A 20,912-nucleotide genomic window follows, 5' to 3' on the forward strand; every position below is an offset into this window, starting at 1 on the left:
GCGAGCTGACGGGTCAGCCGCGTGTTTTGTAAATATAAGCCAAGACAGAGTCCTTCAATGCTTTACATTGAAGGACTCTGGCCAAGATAAGCCAACGCTGCATGTATCCCCGACCCCATCTATTTACTGCAACAAAGATTGAAGGCGGGCTAGTTGGTACCTAACTGACTTATAAAACAGCGCTAGAAACAGGACTACAGAAAGGGCACGCAGACAGGGCGCTGTCTGTGTGCCCTTTCTGTAGTACTGTTTCTAGCGCTGTTTTATAACACATCTATTTAGTTGTACCAAAGTGGTGTGTACCGCAAGATAAACATAAATGCCTGATAAAAGTCTCCACATTTATACCCCGCGTTTTAAGTCGTTCGTATTTGTTTCCTCTATTATTCGAACACCGCTCGCAGCATGGATTAGTTATCTTCCCGCGGTGGTATGCTCCATCAGGGATTAACCGTCGACGCATGAAATCTGTATACGGTGCGTGTAATTTAGAGTGTTTCTTCAGAACATCACGAAGAAAATTAGTTGCTACCTGGCACCTCACCACCTACCCCTTAGTCTTTCCTAGCCCACAGAACTCCCACCAAAGCCCACCTCTGAGCAATGGTAGACCGCGCTGACTAAATCATCACCTGAGCAACCGATATTCCTTGTGACTACATTCCCATCTCCACCTTCAAACTTACGTCAATAAATTTTTGCTATACTACAATACTACTTGTTAACCTTATGCCTATTTTTGCGTGATCTCTGCATTTTGGAGCCATAGTGGTTATTTTGTTGGCTTGCACGCAAAATATGACTTAATTGGCGCGCTTCATGAGTGCTTTGAACGGCTGTAGTCGCGGGTTTTTTAGCCCTCTTTCTCAGATTGCCCTCTAATTTCATCTTTTTTTTTTCGTGCCACCGATGATAGCTGTTGACGTGTTACTAGCGCGCACCTGGTTCCGAGTGTATTGCAGTTCCAAGTAGCGGCGTGGTCCTTGGCTTTTCACCCCGGCGCTGGCGGATCGTAACGGAATGCGCGTACTAAGCGTCCGATGCGACGGTCGCATCGTTCCTCTTGGCACGTTCCCTGGACGTTCGCTCAAATGCGTACTGTATTAAGGAATTAAAAACAGCGCCAATTACGTGGCGCTTTCGTGCCTCCGCTCGATTATCCACGTGGCGAAATTTGTTGGCACCAGTCACTGTAGTAGTAAATTAGCATTGCGATTAGCTCCACGCGAGTAATTTATTGTCACTATCGCCTGCGGAGTGCTTGTTTGTTAGCGCTGCTGTTAACTGCTTTCGTCTTTGCATTCTCACGGGAAAAAACATCGGGGAAAAAGTAAGGAATAAGCCCCGGCTACGGCAGCCAATAACATTTGTCGCTGTCGTGTTTTGGTGTGTCGTCTGTAACTGTTTTCTAAGATGCGCACAGGTTTTAAGGCAGATATGTGTATTATTGTATGTATGGTATGATATCGCGTATGCCTGTATGTCGTGCTATGGCCGATACGTATGTATCAAACTGTATGCATGTTACCTGAACCCACGAGTGGGGCAGGTGTCCTGAATGCGGTACCGGGGTGGTTGTGATTAGCGCTTATAGTTCAATTGCGGGTAATTAATTCCTTTTCAATTTATATACATTTCATTGGAAGCCACGCATTATTTGCTCTTGTATTTGAAACACAAGGCATCCAGAGGCCAAAGAGCACAAAGACTACAATGTTCAGTTATCCAACCCACACTGTTTGAGCAATTTGTGTCGCTCTGTACTTATAGCGGCAACCGGACAAGCGTGGGCATGTTGTTCGGCAGATGAAAACATATGGGCAGTCGAAGTCACCACAGTGGTAACAAACTTCCCCAGGAGTGCATTTACGCCCAGCACGAAAGATGCGGCGAAACGAAAAAAATGGCTGCGGCTTAGCTCAGCTAATTTTGGATAGGCAAAGCAAAAGCTTTGCTTAGCCTGGTTGAGTTTTGGTTTCGCTTGGTTAACCTTTGATTTAGCTGTATTGCCGACCACATCACAAAGCCGCTGGGTGCCGTGCGACGCTCACAGATGGAGGCCGGGCGAACGCACCGTCTCCGGGCGCGAGACGATTCACGCAGCCGCGGCGACCCAGCGCCGCATGCATGGGAGGCTGTGGGGGTGGTCGGCTGCCTCGGCCGCAGCGGCGTCGGCGCCCGCAGCTCGTTCGGCGCAGAACCACTGAAAGCGTGGCCTTGTGCGCAGCGCCGACAGCGGGCCCGGCGAATCACGTGATTCGCTTCGAGGGGTGTGGCGCCGGGGGTGTGAAAGGTCATTTGCGCATCCTCCGCAAACTCGTTGGAAGAAAATAGTAAAGCTTCGCTTTAAAAAAGAAGGTAAAAACCAGCCCGACGTAAACTATGCAGCTGTTCCGCCAGCACAGGCAGTAGCCGTACTGTAGACGGTATGCCATCAAATTCATGCTTTTTTTTTCTTGGCAGAAACGCTTTCGCCAAGGGGGCTGAAAAAGGCTTCAAAAAAGTGGGGGGGAGGGAGGAGGGGTGTTGCCGAAACGACGGTATGAACGTGGTGACGCCAGGTGCGTGCGTGCATGTGTGCGTGTGCGTGCGTGCGTGTGTGCGTGTGCGTGTGTGTGTGTGTGTGTGTGTGTGTGTGTTAAAGCGAAGCTTAGTGTCCTCAATGATGCCGTTGAACTCCAATACGCCCTGCAGGAAGGCCCAACTTTCTGTGACGATGACGATGAATGATTGTGGGCGAAGTGAAAGCAAAAAAAAATTGGCCGCGTATCTGCTCCTTTCGTTGCAAATGTCGTCAAAAGACGACAGTCTCTGTAGACAGTAGCCAAGGAAATGCCCACCCTGTGTTTTCCCGCTCATCTCTCATGCTGTTCCTGTACCGTCGCGCTCATCCCAAGGTAAACACACTAACGGTTTGCTCAAGGTGATTTGAATTTACCGCGTTCCACTGCTACAGGCCGGGTTCCTCGATGCCAGCGCTGCAGTACGGCGGAGACGCGCGTGAATGGAGGCGGCAGTCTACAAGGTTTATAGAACCGCGTTGCCGTGCTCCACGTGCGTTCCAAGCAGAACGTGGAACCTAGCTAATGGAACCTTTCGTTACTGTTGCCGCGTGATTGCTCATATGCCGCCAGGATGTGGCGCGAGCAACACTAGGCGGCGGGTTTCTGCAGTTGATGTAGAATATCATTTGCTACCGAAAAGCCAAGCATCCATGAATTTTTTTTGAATAAAGGAACACTGTAAATATCCCTTGTGTATTAATTTTCGGTCCTATATTTGCGTAATGTCTTGTTCATGTTCAGCAAAGTTGACAAGTATGAACATATAAACCGGGCTTAGATGCTCACATTTGGCTGCGAGTATATAAGACCATTGCGCAGTATGCATTTTACTTTGGCCGGGTAGCAGAATCGAGTCACAGGCAGACAGACGGACAGACAGACAGACCAAAATTTCTGGGTTGAAGCACCATGTCGCGGAAAGGACCGAGCCGGGACCTGATCGGGAGCCGCCGCTTCAATGGGACCAGATGAAACACAATGTACAATGATGATGATAATAGTGCACGCTCCGTTCGTGCGCACGGTCTCTTCTTCTTCCTCCTTGCTACTATTTCCTACATCCTCCCGACCTCAAGACTATCGTCTTTAAAACGCTTCCCGTTGCCGGAATCGCACCTGCAGGTCCCTCGGGATATGAAGACGGCGTCTATCCGATTGCTCCATTTCGACATGGTAGAAGCCAAGGCCAAGCAGCAGGTACCGATTCGCGCCGTACACCCCAAACCCAAGCGTAAAGCGTACGGAGCGCACGCCCGAAAGTTGCTGTGGGCTACTCTATAAGAGCGGTGCGTACCTCCAGAGTTGCATGCGGGTGATTTGACTGATCGAAGAGTCCCATTTGAGGATCACCTGAGAGTTGGAACAGTCTTCTTGAAGGATCATGCCCAGTATTTTAATGGAGGGTGAGGGTTTGATGGGGACCCCATCTAATTCTATTTCTATGGTTGTCTTGGTGTCTTTCTTGAGTCGAGGTCTCTTCTGCACCAGTACGAGTTCTGACTTCTGAGGGGCGCATTTGAGGCCACAGTTTGCTGCATAGGTTCGGCCAACGTCTGCAGTCTGTTGTAATTTGTCTTGCATTTCGCCTTCTGAGCCCTCCCCTATCCAGATCGTGATGTCGTCAGCATATATTCTGTGGTGCAGACATGGAATTTGATCCAGTTACCTTGGAAGGTTGATGAGGGCAATATTGAAGAGAAGCAGGGAAAGCACCGCCACCTGCGGAGTGCCCTTGCATCCAATCCGTAAAGACGAGCTCATAGACGAGCTCATATAAGCCCACCTGACCGCTCAGCAGCAGCGAGTCGCCACCACTTCAACTGGCCGTCACCTTTTGCGCCGTCTCGGATACTAGGTAGTGAATTCGGGGTCTGCCATGGAAGATATCCCCGAAGAAATCAGAGAAAACATCAGAGTTTCCCCCCATCTCGAAATATGCACCCTCAGCAACATGAGGGCCAAAGAACGGCCAGAGCCGAAAACGTATGGAGGAAATATGGGCAAAAACGCAGGGTGATGTACACGCGGAAGACTACGCCCGAGAGCATGCTATGACGGCAGTGGTCACTGACACGGCGCGAACACTCACGAGCCTGACACTTAGACTCACCAATACGCTGCAAGCAGAAGAAACAGCCATTGCGCTTGCCATCACTCAAACTGAAGCCATGACTGTCATCTCATACTCACAGGGTGGTGGTGGAGAAACATTTATTCAAGCGAAAGAGGTTAGCGCTTGAAAGCGGGAGAAGCCCTCAGTCCAGGGCCCCTGCGGCGGCTGCGGTTCTGCGTGCCCGGTCCACCAACTGTCGCTGGTCCTCAGGGTCCGAACTGCACAGCGCGGCCTCCCACTGCTCGAAGGTGGGTGTGCGAATAATGGGAAGCTGCTGGTGTGTTTTGGCAAGCCCACGTGGTGTGGTACAGTGTTGGATGTTCGCTGCAGTGTGGGCATGTTGGTGGATACATTGTGGGGTGTATGATGTGCAGGAAGCTAAGGTGGGGGTATGTGTTTGTCTGTAGTTGCCGCCAGGCTACAGCCTCCTCTCGGGTGAGCTTCTGGTGCGGTGGTGGGTAGGCACATCTGGCAAGGCGGTGGTGTTGCAGAAGTGTACGGTACTGCTGCTGGACAGGCTCTGGGTCACGGAGCGACTGGTGCGGTGCCCGGAGGGTGCATGCTCGGGCTGTAGCGTGTGCTCGCTCATTTCCGTCAAGCCCTGCGTGACCTGGCGTCCATATTAGTACAGTTGGGTTTAGGGTGTCCTTGTGCTTTTTTAGAAGTCGGAGAGCGCATATTGAGATCCGACCGTTGCCGTAGTTTCTGCATGCCTGCTGGCAGTCTGTAATTATATGAAGTGGGCTATTCGAAATTGGAGACGTCATCGCCAGTGCGATGGCCGTTTCTTCGGCTTCAACAATGTTTGTGGTTTTTACGGTCGCAGTGCGAACGATATCGCCCGAGCCGTCAATGACACTAACTGCTGTGGCTGGATGGGACGCGTAGTGGGCCGCGTCCGTGAAGCGCACATGCGGGTGGTCAGAGTACTTCACTTGCAGGAATTGTACCCGTGCTTGCCTGCGCTGTACGTGATGCTCAGGATGCATGTTTCGCGGGAGCGGAGCAACCCTGATGAGCGTGCGGATGTCTTGAGGAACAGTTTCCGGACGAGGGTGGCTGGCGTCCGCTATCCGGTAGCCTAGCTGCCTCAGCACCGTGCGACCGGTCGAAGTTAGTCTGAGCCGCTCTAGTTGGCTGACAAGGTGGGCATCAATGATCTCCCGCACCTTGTTGTGCACCCCGAGCGCTTCCAACTTGCTAGTGGCAGTGTGAGGAGGGAGGCCTAGCGCTTGCTTGTACGCCTTCCGCAGTAGTACGTCAAGTTGGTCCAATTCCCGCGGTTTCAGCGGGAGGTAAGGCGTACAGTACACCACGCGGCTGACAACAAGTGCTTGCACCAACTTTATGATGTCATCCTCTTTCAAACCCTGGTGACGGTTTGTGACTCGACTTACCATACGCATGATTTGTAAGGCAGTGTGTTTGAGGCGCTGGACGGTTAGCGTTCCTCCTCCGTCTTGCTGGATATAAAGTCCCAGAATGCGGATGGCCTGGCCGGTATACCTGTCGGGAGAGCTTATAACGTTGAGTGACATCTCTGTACGTAGCTAACAACTGGTTAACCCTCTGCTGATCTTATTGTGGAGCCCGGCCGGCTAACTCTCGGGCACTCCTGTGAGCGACGAGGTTTCCACGAAGACTGGAGTGGGCAGGTGTCCAGACGATAGTCACATTTTTCCTAGGAGGGTTTTGCTGGAGGATTTGAAGGGCGGTTTTGGAAATTCGTCCATTGATATAACTCCTGCATGCTCCCTGTGAGTACCATCCGCATTCTGGGACTCACAGGGAGCATGCAGGAGTTATATCAATGGACGAATTTCCAAAACCGCCCTTCAAATCCTCCAGCAAAACCCTCCTAGGAAAAATGTGACTATCGTCTGGACACCTGCCCACTCCAGTCTTCGTGGAAACCTCGTCGCTCACAGGAGTGCCCGAGAGTTAGCCGGCCGGGCTCCACAATAAGATCAGCAGAGGGTTAACCAGTTGTTAGCTACGTACAGAGATGTCACTCAACGTTATAAGCTCTCCCGACAGGTATACCGGCCAGGCCATAAATCCCTCACATAGGAGCAAGAAACCTCACTTAACAAGCTACAGAACAATACCTTCCCTCATCCTACCAGGCTCCACGCTATCTTTCCTACAATACTTTCCCTCACTGTGGAGAGCTCTCAACATTATATCACATGTTGTGGGCTGGCCAACGTAATACGAATATAGACACAATACGAAATGCAACTTTAGAGCAGTGGGAGCGAGAGCTGGCCAGCTCAGATCCTGATCCTCAGCTTCGGCTCGTCGAGAGGTCAAAGGTGGCAGCAAGCTCTTCTGTGGTTCTGGACTGAGGACTCCACTCACAGCGATCTTATTTGATTGTTGTTGTTGTTGTTGCGCCTTTAGGTGTGGCACATACCCAATCAATGAAAGTTTACCTCGTCCTGCAGAGTTGCACATACTCCCAGTGTGGGATTGACCCAGCAAAGAATTCATCACGACAAAGCTTCGCGTTCAACCACGATCCTTGTTAGACGGAGGGTTGCATGATGCCTTTTCCCTCTTTTTCACTCACCCCCAGTCATTTTAATTTACACGTCTTCTCTCATTTTCACCCTTCATCATCCCCATACGGAGTATCAAGCCAAGTTGGCTGGTATATATAGGCTCACTTCTCCGCATCATTAAAGTTTCTCTTTCTCAACTCTAGTCGATCGTCACTAGCGAGTAGATCAAAGTTCACCGGGCGGCGGACCCAGCCGACTTTGCATTGTGCCCCAACTTCAAGCCACCGGGACAATGTGACAGTTGCGCGACTATACTCGGTGACAACTTAAGAACGGCACCGGAAGTTTCCGCTGTGCCTTATCACCGTAACCGGATGTTTCTCCGCGCGGCGAAAGTAGGGCGTTACTGTTAATATTTTGAACATGGCGTGAGCCGTTCGCGTGATTTTTTGGACTTTATATGCTTATAAACGACTCCAGTGATGACAAACCAACTGCGTGAGACAAGGCAGACGATATCACGCATTCATAGCAAACCCCTTTCAAAACGCGCGCGCACTGACTTCACGGGTCCGGCGCTTTGGCGGAGTGATACACTACATGAGGTGGTGCCGTTCTTGAGTTGTAACCGAGTATAGAGTAAACGCCTGATTCGGAAGTCGCTGATTCCCCCTTTTCTGCTGTGTTGGCAGTGATGTAGCAATTGTAATAACACACATGGAAACACAGGCAAAGAAAAATTTCCCCGCATTTCCCCGAGGGGAAGAATGTGGAAGTGCGAATGCAGGAGTTGAATTTGCGCGGTTCGGTAATGTTCGCGAAAGAGAGATCACACACACACACACAACTACAAAGAAAGAAAGATGCATTTATGCACAGACACCTATTTGTGTTGTCGTTGTACTTGATTGCTAGAGCGGATCTCAGCTTTGAAATTTCTTGTCAGTACTCCTTTAAGCGGGTGCATTAGCCCTTCTCACGCCCGATTCCTGGCCAATCCCCCACGTGGGTATGTGCCATGTCAGCGGCCAGGCAGCGCGCGCCCATCTCCCCCCGTTGCCAAGGAAGACGAGGAGCGCCCGCACCCGCAGCTGTTGCTATGTGGACGGACGGCGGTCACCGGAATTCAGGGTCGCTTATAAAGTGCATTCGCACTTAAAACAGACGCCGAGGAGAATAAATTACTGGTGCTGTTGAAGCCAACGTTCTCGGAACAAACAGTTTCTCAGGTGGTGGTAACACGCATTCATTTGGTGTACAAGGGATTCAAAGACGCCATGTTACGCTTTGGCGAATTTCGGTGTCTAGGGGAGAGGGATTAGGTAATGGGAGTTGGGGAAAATGTATGATGCATCCAATGGTACATACAATTGGGTATGAAATAAAGGAAATGGCGAAGGCCAGAAGTCTCGACGAAGTTTCGTAGAGCGGCGAGCAGGCACCGTTCTTCGCTCTCATTGGAACGGCTTGAATAAAGCCAATCATTAAGGCTCGGTGGGACTGCCAATCCTACGGTTTTGAAGGCTTGCTGTCGACAGTCGGCAAAGCGAGGGCAATCCCACAGGATGTGTGCAATGTGATTAGTGGCTGAGCACCGCGAACACTCGGGATCATCTAGGCTGCCGTATCTTGTGGCGCGAAAGTGTGGGGTTCTTGCCGATCAAGTGCTAATCCTGTGAACGATCGTGTGCCATTTCTTGGGCCATTGCTGAGGTATGACAGCCGCTCGTAGTTGCAACTTCCTTTCCACCTTGCGGTGGGTGTATGATTCCGAGCTCGAAGTAGGTAAAGGTTCCTCCGCTGTGTTTTCGTAGTTCTCATCCGTCTGCTTATCCTGAGATGCAGATGATGGCACTATGACCGAAGGAAGCTCAGGAGAATGCCCAAGCTAAGAAGAGAAGGGGTAAGCCCGGGTGATGCAGCTTTTCCCAGTTGATGTGTCCCTTGCGGCTTGTTGCGCAAGTGCGTGGGCCTTGCCATTGCCTGAGATTCCGCGTGAGCCGGTACCCAGAAAAAGGTAACAAGACGTCCGCGGGTCCATAGAGTTTCTTAGTAAGTATACTAGAGAGGAAACTGCGTCTGGTAATCCATGTCGTCGTGGGGGTTAATGGGAAGAACCCCCTTTTTGGCTTGGGCTTGGCATGACAATTGGATTCTTAAGCGGTTTGGGGGATTTGCTTTCTTCACTATGCATTAACACGTCTACGAGCTACGAGGAAGCCGAAATCCTTTCTGTTCTGTGGCAGCCGCGTTCGGTGAAACAGCAGGCAGTGCGTGATTGTACCTGACGTTGGTCATGCCGTAGTCGAAAGACGTATGACTGAGCGGGTAATATGCCGCCGCGAAATTCGTAGTCGAGGAAAAAAAATTAACAAAAGGTACTTCGACGAAGACAAGATACGAGAGATACGGGCGGCTGAATCCATCCAACGCCGCCTGTATTAACATTGCCTGACGCGTCGTGCGCTTTTCAATGGGAAGGGTAGGGACGCTTAGTTCAGGGCTTCAGGCACTGATCCGCTATGTGGCGCGTGCCGGCGGACATCTCGCCTTACGTCACTGCTCGCGAGTCGCGAACGCTGCACCCACTTCTACGACGTGTGTCTGTCAGCTTTCCTGTTGGGCTTCAGGGGCCGTTTCGCTTACACCTTAGCCGCGACGGGGCGCTAGTTCTGTGGCGCACTGGGGATCTCGTTCAACGTGTCGCTCGCTTCATACTTGCTGCATTTTTCCAAAGATAAAGACGGAGGCGGACTGAAATAGTGTAAGAACATACTGATTGTCAGGTAGACATATAGCTAACAGAAAAACGATATTTTCGGATGGGGCAGCCATTATTTTACTGATATTTTTCTTTCTGGAGTATTTAGAGAAGAAAAAATTGCGTGCACGTTTTTTGTTCAGGCGCTCACTTCTACGATTACTTTCCAATTATATCACGTGCTTGTAAACTTCAGAAAATTATAGGAAACAAAAGGATAAGCAGCTGGGATCCCGCCACGCTGCCCGGGCGCTTCTACAGTACAGTGCTCAATTTTAGAAGTGCGTACCGATGCGGAGTGCGAACAGCGGGGTCAAAACAATACCTAAATGCGGAGGGGATAGAGGTGGGATGCCCCACTCCGAAAATTTCACGGCCTGTGATCCGAGTAGATAAGCGCGCAAAGCCGGCATCCTGCGGCAGCGCAAGGGATTTTGCTTCGTGACAAAGGAAGTTTTATCAGTTGCAGACCAAGACAGACAGGCATGGTGAAAAACAAGAAGGCGTAGGAGCGACGCCTCGGGAACGCTAAACAAACTTTCCACTATTTTGCATAGTTTCCGAGAAGCGGCGCTGGCTGGCGGACACGAAAGCACGCTGGAAGGCTACGGAGCGGGGAAGGGTAGGAGAGAGCAACAGGAGAGTGGCTGTTTGGCCATTTTTCGCTCAGGCGTTAGGCAATGTTTATACAGGCGGCGTTGATCCATCCTATCTTGTCATCGTCCACTACTGTTTAACGCCACGTTTTCTTTCTTCTTGTTAAACTGCAGCTGACGGTGGTACACCGGTTCACCACGAAGGTGACGTTTTCATAGGCACGCTGCAAAAAAAATTGCGCCCACCTCTCCGCGAGGGGAACCCTGTGTATACATGCGACGCATCGTGGGGTTCACTTGGTGTTTCCGTTGGATTGATTCTGAAATCGCGTGAAACGTGTCGGGAGCGCGTATGATTATTATGTCTTATGATTATTATTATGTTTTATTGGCCAATCTTGGTCAATCTCTCTAAGTGGTATGCGTGGGGCTTCGCTGTCGCAATGACCTTTACTCCATCATTGTTGCTGTAAGTGGGAGCTTCTTTTCTTTTATTGCAAGTGTTAATCATTGCCCCATCATGCGTTGTATCAGTAGCTTCTTGACGTAGTTTGAATGAGTTAAGGATATAAGGCGCGTTCGTAGCATTTGATTCTGTGTCGGTTTTGTGGCGCAGTAGGAAGAGCACCATGTACCTCGCGTTCCGCCCACAAGGTCGTGGGATTGAAACCGGGCGCCGCTAACTATTATTTTTTTATAGTGTAGGGGGAGGGGTGTGGACGGACAACAACGCCGTATGGCGGGACAAGGCGAGTGAATGAGATGCAGTCGCATCTAAAACTTTCCAAACTCTTCATACAACTTATTATTTAAAATAATGGTAAAGTTAATAAAATGAGAGTCTATAATGAGTTTCCTCCCCAAATATTAACATTGCTCGTAACTGCCACCTTGGCCTGCAAAATATCAGGAACAAACGTTCCGGCAAAAATACGCTTTATCTCCGTTTTTCTTAGTTTTAAAACAGCCTGTTATATTTTTCACTTACATAATTACACACAATTTTTCGCGTTTTTGTGGAACTTTGTTAAAATTTGCGGTTTTCGGTCACTGAAACGTTTCAATCCAAGCCAATGATGAAATTTAGGCGAGCGCATGACCTAATGGCGGCCCATGACGGCACAGACTGCCTTGATGTGAGCCGCATAGACGCTAGCGGGAGATTCCTCTCTAGTGTATATTGTAAGAAACACTATGCACGGGTCCGCAGCGTGCTGGCTCGTCGCCAGATATTTCAGATTTGATTTCATTTAATTTGATTTGATTTTTATTCTTGCGCGAAAAAACAACAAACAAATCACTTTCGCGCAAAGGGGAGGTTTCATCTGGTCGTTTCAGACGGCTTAGGACGTTGATCGCGCCTGTAAGAATCACTGATTCTTTGAAACGTTCTTGCGTTTCTACCTATTGGAAAATCACGGAATGGCTATCAGCTCGGCCATCTCAGGTGTCGAGTTGTCGAAAAGGTGTATTTTACGCTTTCCATCGCATTCTGGACACACGAAGGCAGCACCCGCACGCCCAGTGGCTGGGTCAACTGAGCCGTCGGTGAAAACCCTGAGAGCGGTGTTATAACCCTCGTCTAGCCGTTTAAGTGGCAAGGATGCTGTTAAACAGATCTGCTGCTAAAAAAATATGCGCACTGTCCCAACAGATAGCGTGCAAGCAGTGCGAAGGCGGGAAATCGAATTGCATTGAACAAACCTCCGTTCAATACATCACGAGAAGAGCGTGATGGGTGGAGCGGAAAGCGAGGTTACTGAATGTCTTCCGCACGCCCACTACCGCAGGGAAGTATTAAAGGAGCCATGAAGACAAAATACAAGTTGGGTTTATTAGAAAGACTGCTTAGTCCCGATAACAATGATACCAATATCATCGCAATCTTCGAACAAATAACGGAGATATTGAAGAAAACGTGTGAAGCTGTCGCGACCCCCTAGCCAATTTCCCGCAACTTTTCTATGACGTCACGGAACCTTGTTTGCGCGATTGGCGGCCTCCTAACTGACCTGTCGCGACGACACATGACTGGACGTCTGTAATGGGGCCTCTAGTTCCATTTGACCGCATCACTTGAATGTTAACCTGCAGTTAACGCATTGAAAATTATGTTTTATTGTTGGCCCGTATGACGTCATTCTTGCTCATAACACGTCACTGTGGCGCAAAATTTGAAAGTTTTAAATACATCTTGCTTTTTTTTTTCGTTAAAAAAACATCTTTTGTGGCTCTAATGGTGCTGAATGAGATACTGAATCCTAGTTCTTTCAAATTAAACGAAGTTGTATTTTCTCTTCATGGCTCCTTTAAGGCTAAGCTTTCTGCTCCGCGAGTTTCCCACTTACGTTGTCGTGTGCGGGAGCCTTGTACTCGGGCGCGATGTCTCCCAGTCCCAGGGCCTCTCGGCGCTGGCGGATGGTGAGCTTGAGGCAGTTCTTGATGAGCACCGACCGCTCCTGCGGGATGCACTCGAGGCTCTCCTCCTCATCGGCAGGTGGGGCGGCAGGAGACGCCTGCGAGCATTGCCGCCCACTCACTCACTCACCCACAGCTCTCGACTCCCGCGACAAGAAATGTTCCCCACCGTTCGGTAGGATGTATTCACAAGCCTGACACGCGATCCTCATGTGAAATAAAAAAAAGAGTATGCCCCTCGAGAAAAGGCTGACCTCACATCACAGTTTTTCATGCTGTTCCTCGACAAAAATATTAGAATTTCGCTGCAGCTGCACGATTTTAGATAATCTAGCTCTACTATTCCGGTAATAATTGTCTTTCTGACATAGTTAATGAAGCCTTCAACAACAGCTATTTTCTAAGCCATAAAAAGTGTCTGATACCGCTGACAACAATATTTTGTTAAGCAGATTACAAATATACGGTATCAGGTGCCTGGCTCTCCCATTTTTTAAAAAGCTATTTGAGGCATACAATTTGCGCCATTTGAACCTATTAAGCTGCAATGATACACCAGCATACTTCAAGGTTGCAACCAACCAATACAGGAGTATCACATGGATCAGTATCAAGGCCCATACAGTTCACGCAATGTATCAAAGACCTGCCTGAGTGCCCACGAAGTCTCCACGCTATTGTGTATGCCGATGATGCGGCAATTATCTTAAGATTAAAACCATTATTAGATGCTTACAGGATTGTCAAAAACAAAGTAAGATGTTCACAAATGATTGCGCCTAACAAGCTCACACTTTGAAAACATCAAAAACTAAATATATTGTGTTTGGGTCACCATATAAAGTACACGATGGTATAACAATCAAACTGCGTGTAGCACACATGGAAGGTCGTGTTTAAACGATTCCCAATTAAGGCGCGGATCTAGAAGAAGCGTGACTGAAGGCCGCACATTGATATCCTTAGAAAAAAAAAAGCATTGGGCCGTCTCTACTAACGTGAAACCTGGGGAGGGGCGAAGCATGCAGTGTATAAGTGTATTCTTGGCGCCTTGGTGTTTTTGCCAACGGAGATGAAACCATTGGGAAGGGGGGGGGGGTGTACACGTATACAGCTTTGCTGTAAAAGTCCCTTGTTTTGGAAGCACGACTTTCTCTAGCGCGAGGCGTAAACGAGTGTCCCGGTGTTTTCTTAGTACGCGTTACGTTCTAGCGCTAGGCGTCAACATGTTTCCCGGTGTTTCAGTACCGCGACTATATACATGACACGATGAACGATAGGGGACGCCAACATCCCCAGCCCCTAAGGGGCATCGCCCTTATAATATTTGCTTATTCACAGCCAGGTAATATCAGTGCAATTGCTACGTACGTGATTACCGTCCGGTCGTGTAATTGACCAAATCATCCATATGAACTTGCCTTTTCTGCCACCATTTCTTTATAAAAACCAGCTCGAATACTCATTATTGCTCTCAAGGTGAATATTTTATACCGCCACCCAATTATCTATATGTTCAGCGGAGTTTGCAGTAGACGGCTGTTGAGAATTAGAACAAGCGTTCATGTCCTTATTCTATCTTTCAAATGAGTGTTTTTTCTTAATTTTGCCTACCCTATAAATCTCTTTTTTAACTCATGATCGCCCACCGATGATATTCACGTAGTCCGACGTCTTTTAAATATGAACTTCACTTTTAGCACCCTACAGCAGTGAATTATTGTCTTAACATACTCGTTTTGTGTGTTGGCTGGCCTAAATTATCTTGAACAAGTGTTTTCGCATAGTGAGATTCCAACTTCTGATTCCGAGTTCTTGTGGTAGATTTTTTTACTGGTATATTTTTGGTGTAGTGCTCCCAACCTGCTCATGAGCTGCCCTTGCTTTCATGTACTGGCGTGCATAATTAATCTACCCCAGTTTCCGTTTCGGATAGGCCTGTAACTAGACAATGTCTCTGGACCAAGGGATTAAGCCTTATACCTGTTTCTGAAAACTACATAATAAGCATTTGTACCAATTTCCAACCATGATAGAGTGACGGTGCAAAGCCTAGAAAATGCTTGTTTTGCGACTGCCCACGTCACTCGTCTGAAAGAAAGAAGCCGTCGTAAGAATTGGGCAACCTGGACTACCGCAGCCAATTTCCGGAGGAGAAGATTCCATGTCACTGCCCTTCTCTGCCACCAGCTCAGAAGGCGACTAAGGAACTTATAAACACCAGACACGCTTCCTACAGGCGACGAACTTAAGCACCAGACTGCCGACTGAAAGTCTCCAGTGACAATCACTGAACTTTATCTGGGTTCAGTGCTTCAGCGCTGGGCATACCTGTCTGCGGCAACTTTTCTCCATTCTGTGCTTTCTCATTTTTCGCCCATTTTTCGTTTTCCGCGCACAGGATAGCAAACTAGGCTCCAGCCATCAACTTGCCTGCGTTCCTTCACACATCTGGCAACCGTTGTCCTCCTGCTTCGCCAAGCATTCGTTGAAAATTACCGCCTAATTTCAACGCGAAAATGACCACGGGTATGTGGGGAAAAAGATTTTGTACCATGTTACGGGGCTAGGGTTTTATGTACTCTTAAGGTACGAGGAGAAAAAACTCCCTAGGCGCTACGTGTCTTTGAAGTGTGAGGTATTTCTAAAACGAACGTCCCCGTTCACGCGGTTGCCACGAATGTCGCCCGCCGTTCAAAACATGATTTGCAATGCGTTCCAATGCGCGAGGCGTTCGTTTGTGTACGCTTGTTTGCTTTAGTTGTGTCGTCGGACATTGATTCGAAAGGACATGAGACGGGAAGGATCTCCTGAGGATGTTGTTGTACCAAGTGATAAGGTACGCCAGGGTACGTCAGTCACAGGGTACGTATGCAGGGTGTATGCAGGGCACGCCCAGTGCAGGGGAAGAGAATATAGGGGGCAGACAATAGGACAGAAGACGGAAGAGTACGTATGGGAAGGTAGAAAGTCTGACGCGCCGTGGTGGCGAGAATTGTCACTTGCAGGCAGGAGAGCGTAGCTCACACGCCGGAGCACGCAACACCTGAGCCGCACACTGCACAACCCAATTGCTTGGGCTTTGTACACTGCACACCACTCCGTGCCAAGGGGTGCGGCACATCGCACCACAGCCACTGTACACGAGAAGCTTGCGGAAGGCCTTCCCGAGGCTGAAATCGGTGCCCTCGGTGCTGGTATGCCGCCTACAAGACAATCCTTAAACCGAGCAGTTCGTGGGAGTGCGTTTGTTTGGCATGCTTGCTGGCTTGCATGCGTGCTTTTATTAGACACCGCACTTGGTGTAAACGGACAAGCTGCCGTTGTCCGTTGTAAATTTGACTTCTCCTTTCTGGTCGTAACGCGGAGGCCGAGTATAGTGCGCACTCACGAGGAGCTGCGCCCATACGAAGACGAGGTGAATGTAATCGGCGGCGGCGGCGGGCGGCAAACACCAGCCATGAAGAGCGCGCACAAATTATGCCTCCGTCTCTCTTAGGGATAACCACCGTCGAAACTCAAATTAAATAAAATTTGCTCATATATTTCACTTCAAGGGGCGGACAACCAATTTTGGTCGAGTGCATGTCGTCTAGCTCGAAGCCAGCGTTTTCTATACTGGGGTAACCACGAATTTCCGAATAAACAGGTGGAAATCATTTTAATTTTGCAATAAAAATTCTGAAGTCTGAAAAGGTGGTGCCCTGTGACGCCTAAACGTGACAGTACCTCACGTGTTCAAACAATTCCGTCGATTTCCACGCGTGATTCAAAACCCGGATAAAGGAACATGAAAGGTTGCGCATTATTGTTGTTTTAGCCGGGGACAAGCTTTTAAACACCTCTTTTAGCCTCACGCGCAGTTAAAAGTGTGTCGCCGCACGAATCACTGTCACGGTTGCCAGCATTCCTTTTGGCCGCACACGTATGGCTGGTAGACCTAAATATTTCGATTTCATATGACCCACATTTTTACTGATGGATCATCTACGCCTGACTCCAGTTCTTCCGGGCTCTTCATTTCATCAACCGGCCAAGCACTCTCATACCGTCTTGAGCGCCCAACGTCATCTACATCTGCTGAGCTTCATGCCATCAAACAAGCACTTCGCTACATTCTCCGCCAGCAGCCAGCACAGTGGGTAATCTTCACAGATTACCCACTGTTTTCAGGGAAAGAAGCACCTTCTGGTCTCTCCCGGAAAACCAGCACCCATTCCTGCATCATGTCGACCCAACTTTGGCACTGAGGTTACCGGAGCGACTTCCACGTCGGCTCGAGACTTCGCTCCATCGCTTACGTATCAACGCGGCGCTAACACATACCTACCGCTATCACCTTGGCCTAACCTCGAACCCCTATTGTGACTACTACGGTTCACCAGAAACCATCGAGCATATTTTACTGGAGTGCCCTACATACTGTCAAGCAAAGAACAACCTCGCACAGAAGATCGAGTGCCTCAACCACAGTTCCTTCACTTTAAAAGCACTTCTGGGACCATGGCCATCTCCCTCCTCTCAGCGTAAAGTGCTAACCGCATTATTTAAATACCTCAATGACATCGGCGTCGCTGAGCTGATATAGGACCAGACCATCCTTGCACTGTACAACCGTCCATAGACTTTTCACGTGTCGCACTGACGGTCCCCAACGCACACGCTACCTCCTTTTTAAATGCAGAGCATTTCTTTAACTCACGATGTTATGCGTCCGTAACTCGGCGTCCGCACCACGGCAGCTGCGCCCTCTCCCGCACTCCTCCTCGCCCTCAACACGCTTGCAACAACAGGTTCAGCGCGCGCTCCGGCGTTGCAAGCGCCGTAGCAACAGCAGGTGCGGGCGCGTCGTGGCGTGACGGTGGCGTGATAGCGCGCTCTCTCTCCGCCTCCTCTCCCTCTACTGCGTTCGTTGGGAATATAAACCCGGGTGTCGGCGCGTCAGCCGACTAACACTTGACGTTACCTAATACTCGTCTCGTTCTCCCTCTCCCCAATCATACCAACAACAACAACCCTACCACCACCATTACAACACCCATCGCCACCGCCACGCGCGTAACGCCGCTAATGCTCTGCATTTACTCGTGCCCCTCCCGCGGGGGCATGTCGGGGTCTTTTTTTTTTACTTTTTATTTTCTTCTTTCTTTTCTCCCTTCCGCCTTTCTTCCTATTGCAACTTTATTCCCTCCTCCCGTACCCCGCGGAGTAGCATGTCGGCGTTAACATGCCGGCATACCTCTCTGCTTTCCTCTAATAAAGAGCTCTCTCTCTCTCTCTCTCTCTCTCTCTCTCTCTCTCTCTCTCTCTCTCTCTCTCTCTCTCTCTCTATTTCGATTTCCAAATTTCTAGGGCGCTATCACCAAACCGTTTCGGATTAAGGTGTGTTAAGTGACGCCGTTTCAATTTGAGATAAAGAGAATATACTGGGCAAAAATCGTTTGTCTGTCCCTTTAAATTCTCTTTCATTTCCATGTCCTGTACGACAAAGCCTCGCAGGTCATCCTACTTCTCAGAGCGAAATCGCTGATTATTTCTTCAGGGGAGCATATACATGAGGGCCGGTATTTTCGTGAACATATAACCCTGGCTTCCACGTCGTGCGTCGCCTTTCTCCTGGTAAAGAAGTGAACAATGGCACAGAGTCAGTTGCTTCAACCAGCGACGAACTGCACAGTTGGCGGATATAGAAAACGAGGCAGCCGCCGTTGATACCGGGTCAGGAAGTCCTGGTTGCAGTACCAGTGGCGCTCCGCCAGTTTCAAAAGGGGTCAGAAGCTACCCGTGCTTTCAAAAGGACACTTCTACCCGTTCAACGCGTCGGTGACTGCTGCATGCGCCAACATGACTGCTATTCGCAAGCTGATCCTGTGAGCGAAGTAGAGATGTTTTCGCGGGCCTCATAATTGAGGCCGAAATTTAAAGCGTTCTATTAACGCCTATCAAAGCAAAGTGTACGAACGTACGAAAGTCACCCCTACAGGTTCTATAAACAGCATCCGCGGTTCACAAACATTTATTACATAGTTATAGCACGGCCTAGCGTCAATGCTCTACTACCCTCTCATCTGAAAGGTCTGGGGCCTGGGCGGGAGTACTGACCGTGTCGCCATTTGTAGCTAAAATAAATTAAACTACGTTTGTCCACCAAGGTGACTCAACTATCATGCTCTGTGTCACGTATTTCTGGTCCACGGGCAACTTACAGTGAAGTTCTAAAAGCGTCGGCGAAACCTGACGACCCAACCCTCCTGCATGTGTCAGAAGGCCTTCGCTGGAGTTTCGATACAGCCATTTGAAGTCACGTTCGTTCGTTACAAATCTCTCTAGCAGTGGCGAGTTTTACATCATCACGCACATCTGATAATACAAAAAGGCAGTTACGGAATTCTCCGCTTCTTCTGCGCTTGCATGCAGTTCGGAAAGAAGTTCTAATACGAATTCCCTGACGAAAATTCAACCACGTTCGCCGTATAGCCGTTGCAAGTTTCGGTGTGTTCAGAAAAATGTGAACTCGAAAAACGGCCAGCCGGATCTGTCACTCATATTATAATCGATTGATTCTACTACGACGGTCCCCCTCGTTCGGTCGTCTGCAACAACTGGCAGGCGACCGCCTACAGCAACGACTGTTGTTGCAGACGACCGTCTGCAACAACGTTCGAGCAGCTTGTGCTCATCGCCAAATCTTGGGTTCATTGCTCTGCCCTTGGTGAACATGCATGACAGCCGCCGGCTACATCCTTAGCTTTCCGCTGCCATGACATGCACTCTTAAAAAAAAGGTGGTTGCATTCACTAACGGAACACTAACGAGTTACTTGTATTACTATACGCTAGGGAGTAGTAAATGTAGCACTAGTCAGGGTGACTAACTGGCAATAAGCACCTGTACCTTCAATAGTAAAGTCCTAGCGATAACACCCTTTTGAACTACATGTTTTTACAAACTGGCCACGCATAACCTAGTCATAAGCACGACCTTAATCTAGTTTATACTACCTCCTACACCCAGTTAATTTCCTAACCATGCAGCTGCTTGTGGCAGAGCCTACGTACCGTTCAGCGGGCTAGTAAAGTTCGTAAGGAGTTAGGAAATACGGCCGCTACGACCATTTTACGACCTTTTTTTATTAACAAGAGTCTGGGTGCCCTACCCATGAAGCATCGCAGGGAGTCCAGCAGTAAGGTGCCCCGTCGTCGGCCCGCTGCTGCCATCCGGAGGCCACCGAGGCGTCCCGAAGTGCAGAGCCGAACATGGCCGCCAGTCGCAGACGACTGAGCGCCCGGCCCGCAGGGAGGCCGCTGCGGCTGCCAGGACCGCGCTGATCAGGCCCGCTCCGGCTACTCTGCGGGCAATAGAGCATCCCGGTACACTGAGCAAAGCGCACAGCTGTCTCTGCTGTCCATCCTCTGTCTCGAACGGAAGGACACTACCGCTGCTAATGCGAAAGCATTTACCTTTAATTGAACGCACTGCAATTCTTTTCTTTCTTTAGATTTCCAGCTATTGCGACATACTTGGCCATCATGCAGTCAGGGCTATATACAGGAGTAATGTTCTGTTAGTCTCCTTCACGGGTCATGGGACAGGAGCGCATACACGAGGAAAATGTCATGTGGACACCGGCATCATTGTGATCTGCGGCAAGGCTCTGTGTATACGAGCGTCAGGTGAGCTTGGAATTGCTGAGGCAAAGATGGCGTGATGTTGGCAGCAGCCTTTTCGATACTGGCTATTCAACGGATAGCTCGCATTTGTTCTGCAGTTTTCCCGCAGCAAGAAAAAAAAAAGAATATAGAACGGTGAAAAAACCCGTCAGGGCGCAGACATATCGAGGCAGGTACAGATTAACAATAGGCTTGTCATGCACAACGCTTGCTTGTGGCCAAGTGTGCTAGCGTCGATGTGCTTGTGTACGCCGCAAGAAAGAATACGGGGACACAAATTTATTGG

At 49.4% G+C, this 20,912-nt stretch overlaps 1 protein-coding gene across 2 annotated transcripts in view; it reads right to left on the minus strand.

The window, feature by feature from the left end:
- LOC144164728 (uncharacterized) overlaps window positions 1–20,912 on the minus strand; it is a 149,556-nt gene that overhangs the window by 74,943 nt on the left and 53,701 nt on the right. For both annotated transcript variants that reach the window (XM_077695022.1, XM_077695021.1), the window contains 2 exons: window positions 20,113–20,304; window positions 12,887–13,054 (listed from right to left, as the gene is read on the minus strand). In XM_077695022.1, coding sequence (XP_077551148.1) covers window positions 12,887–13,054; window positions 20,113–20,214 — 270 coding nt within the window. In that variant the 5' untranslated portion in view covers window positions 20,215–20,304. The remainder of the gene's footprint in view (window positions 1–12,886; window positions 13,055–20,112; window positions 20,305–20,912) is intronic.

This window comes from Haemaphysalis longicornis, unplaced genomic scaffold, assembly GCF_048455015.1.
Source record: "Haemaphysalis longicornis isolate Haplotype H1 unplaced genomic scaffold, Haemaphysalis longicornis Haplotype H1 scaffold_136, whole genome shotgun sequence".
NCBI lineage: Eukaryota > Metazoa > Arthropoda > Arachnida > Ixodida > Ixodidae > Haemaphysalis > Haemaphysalis longicornis.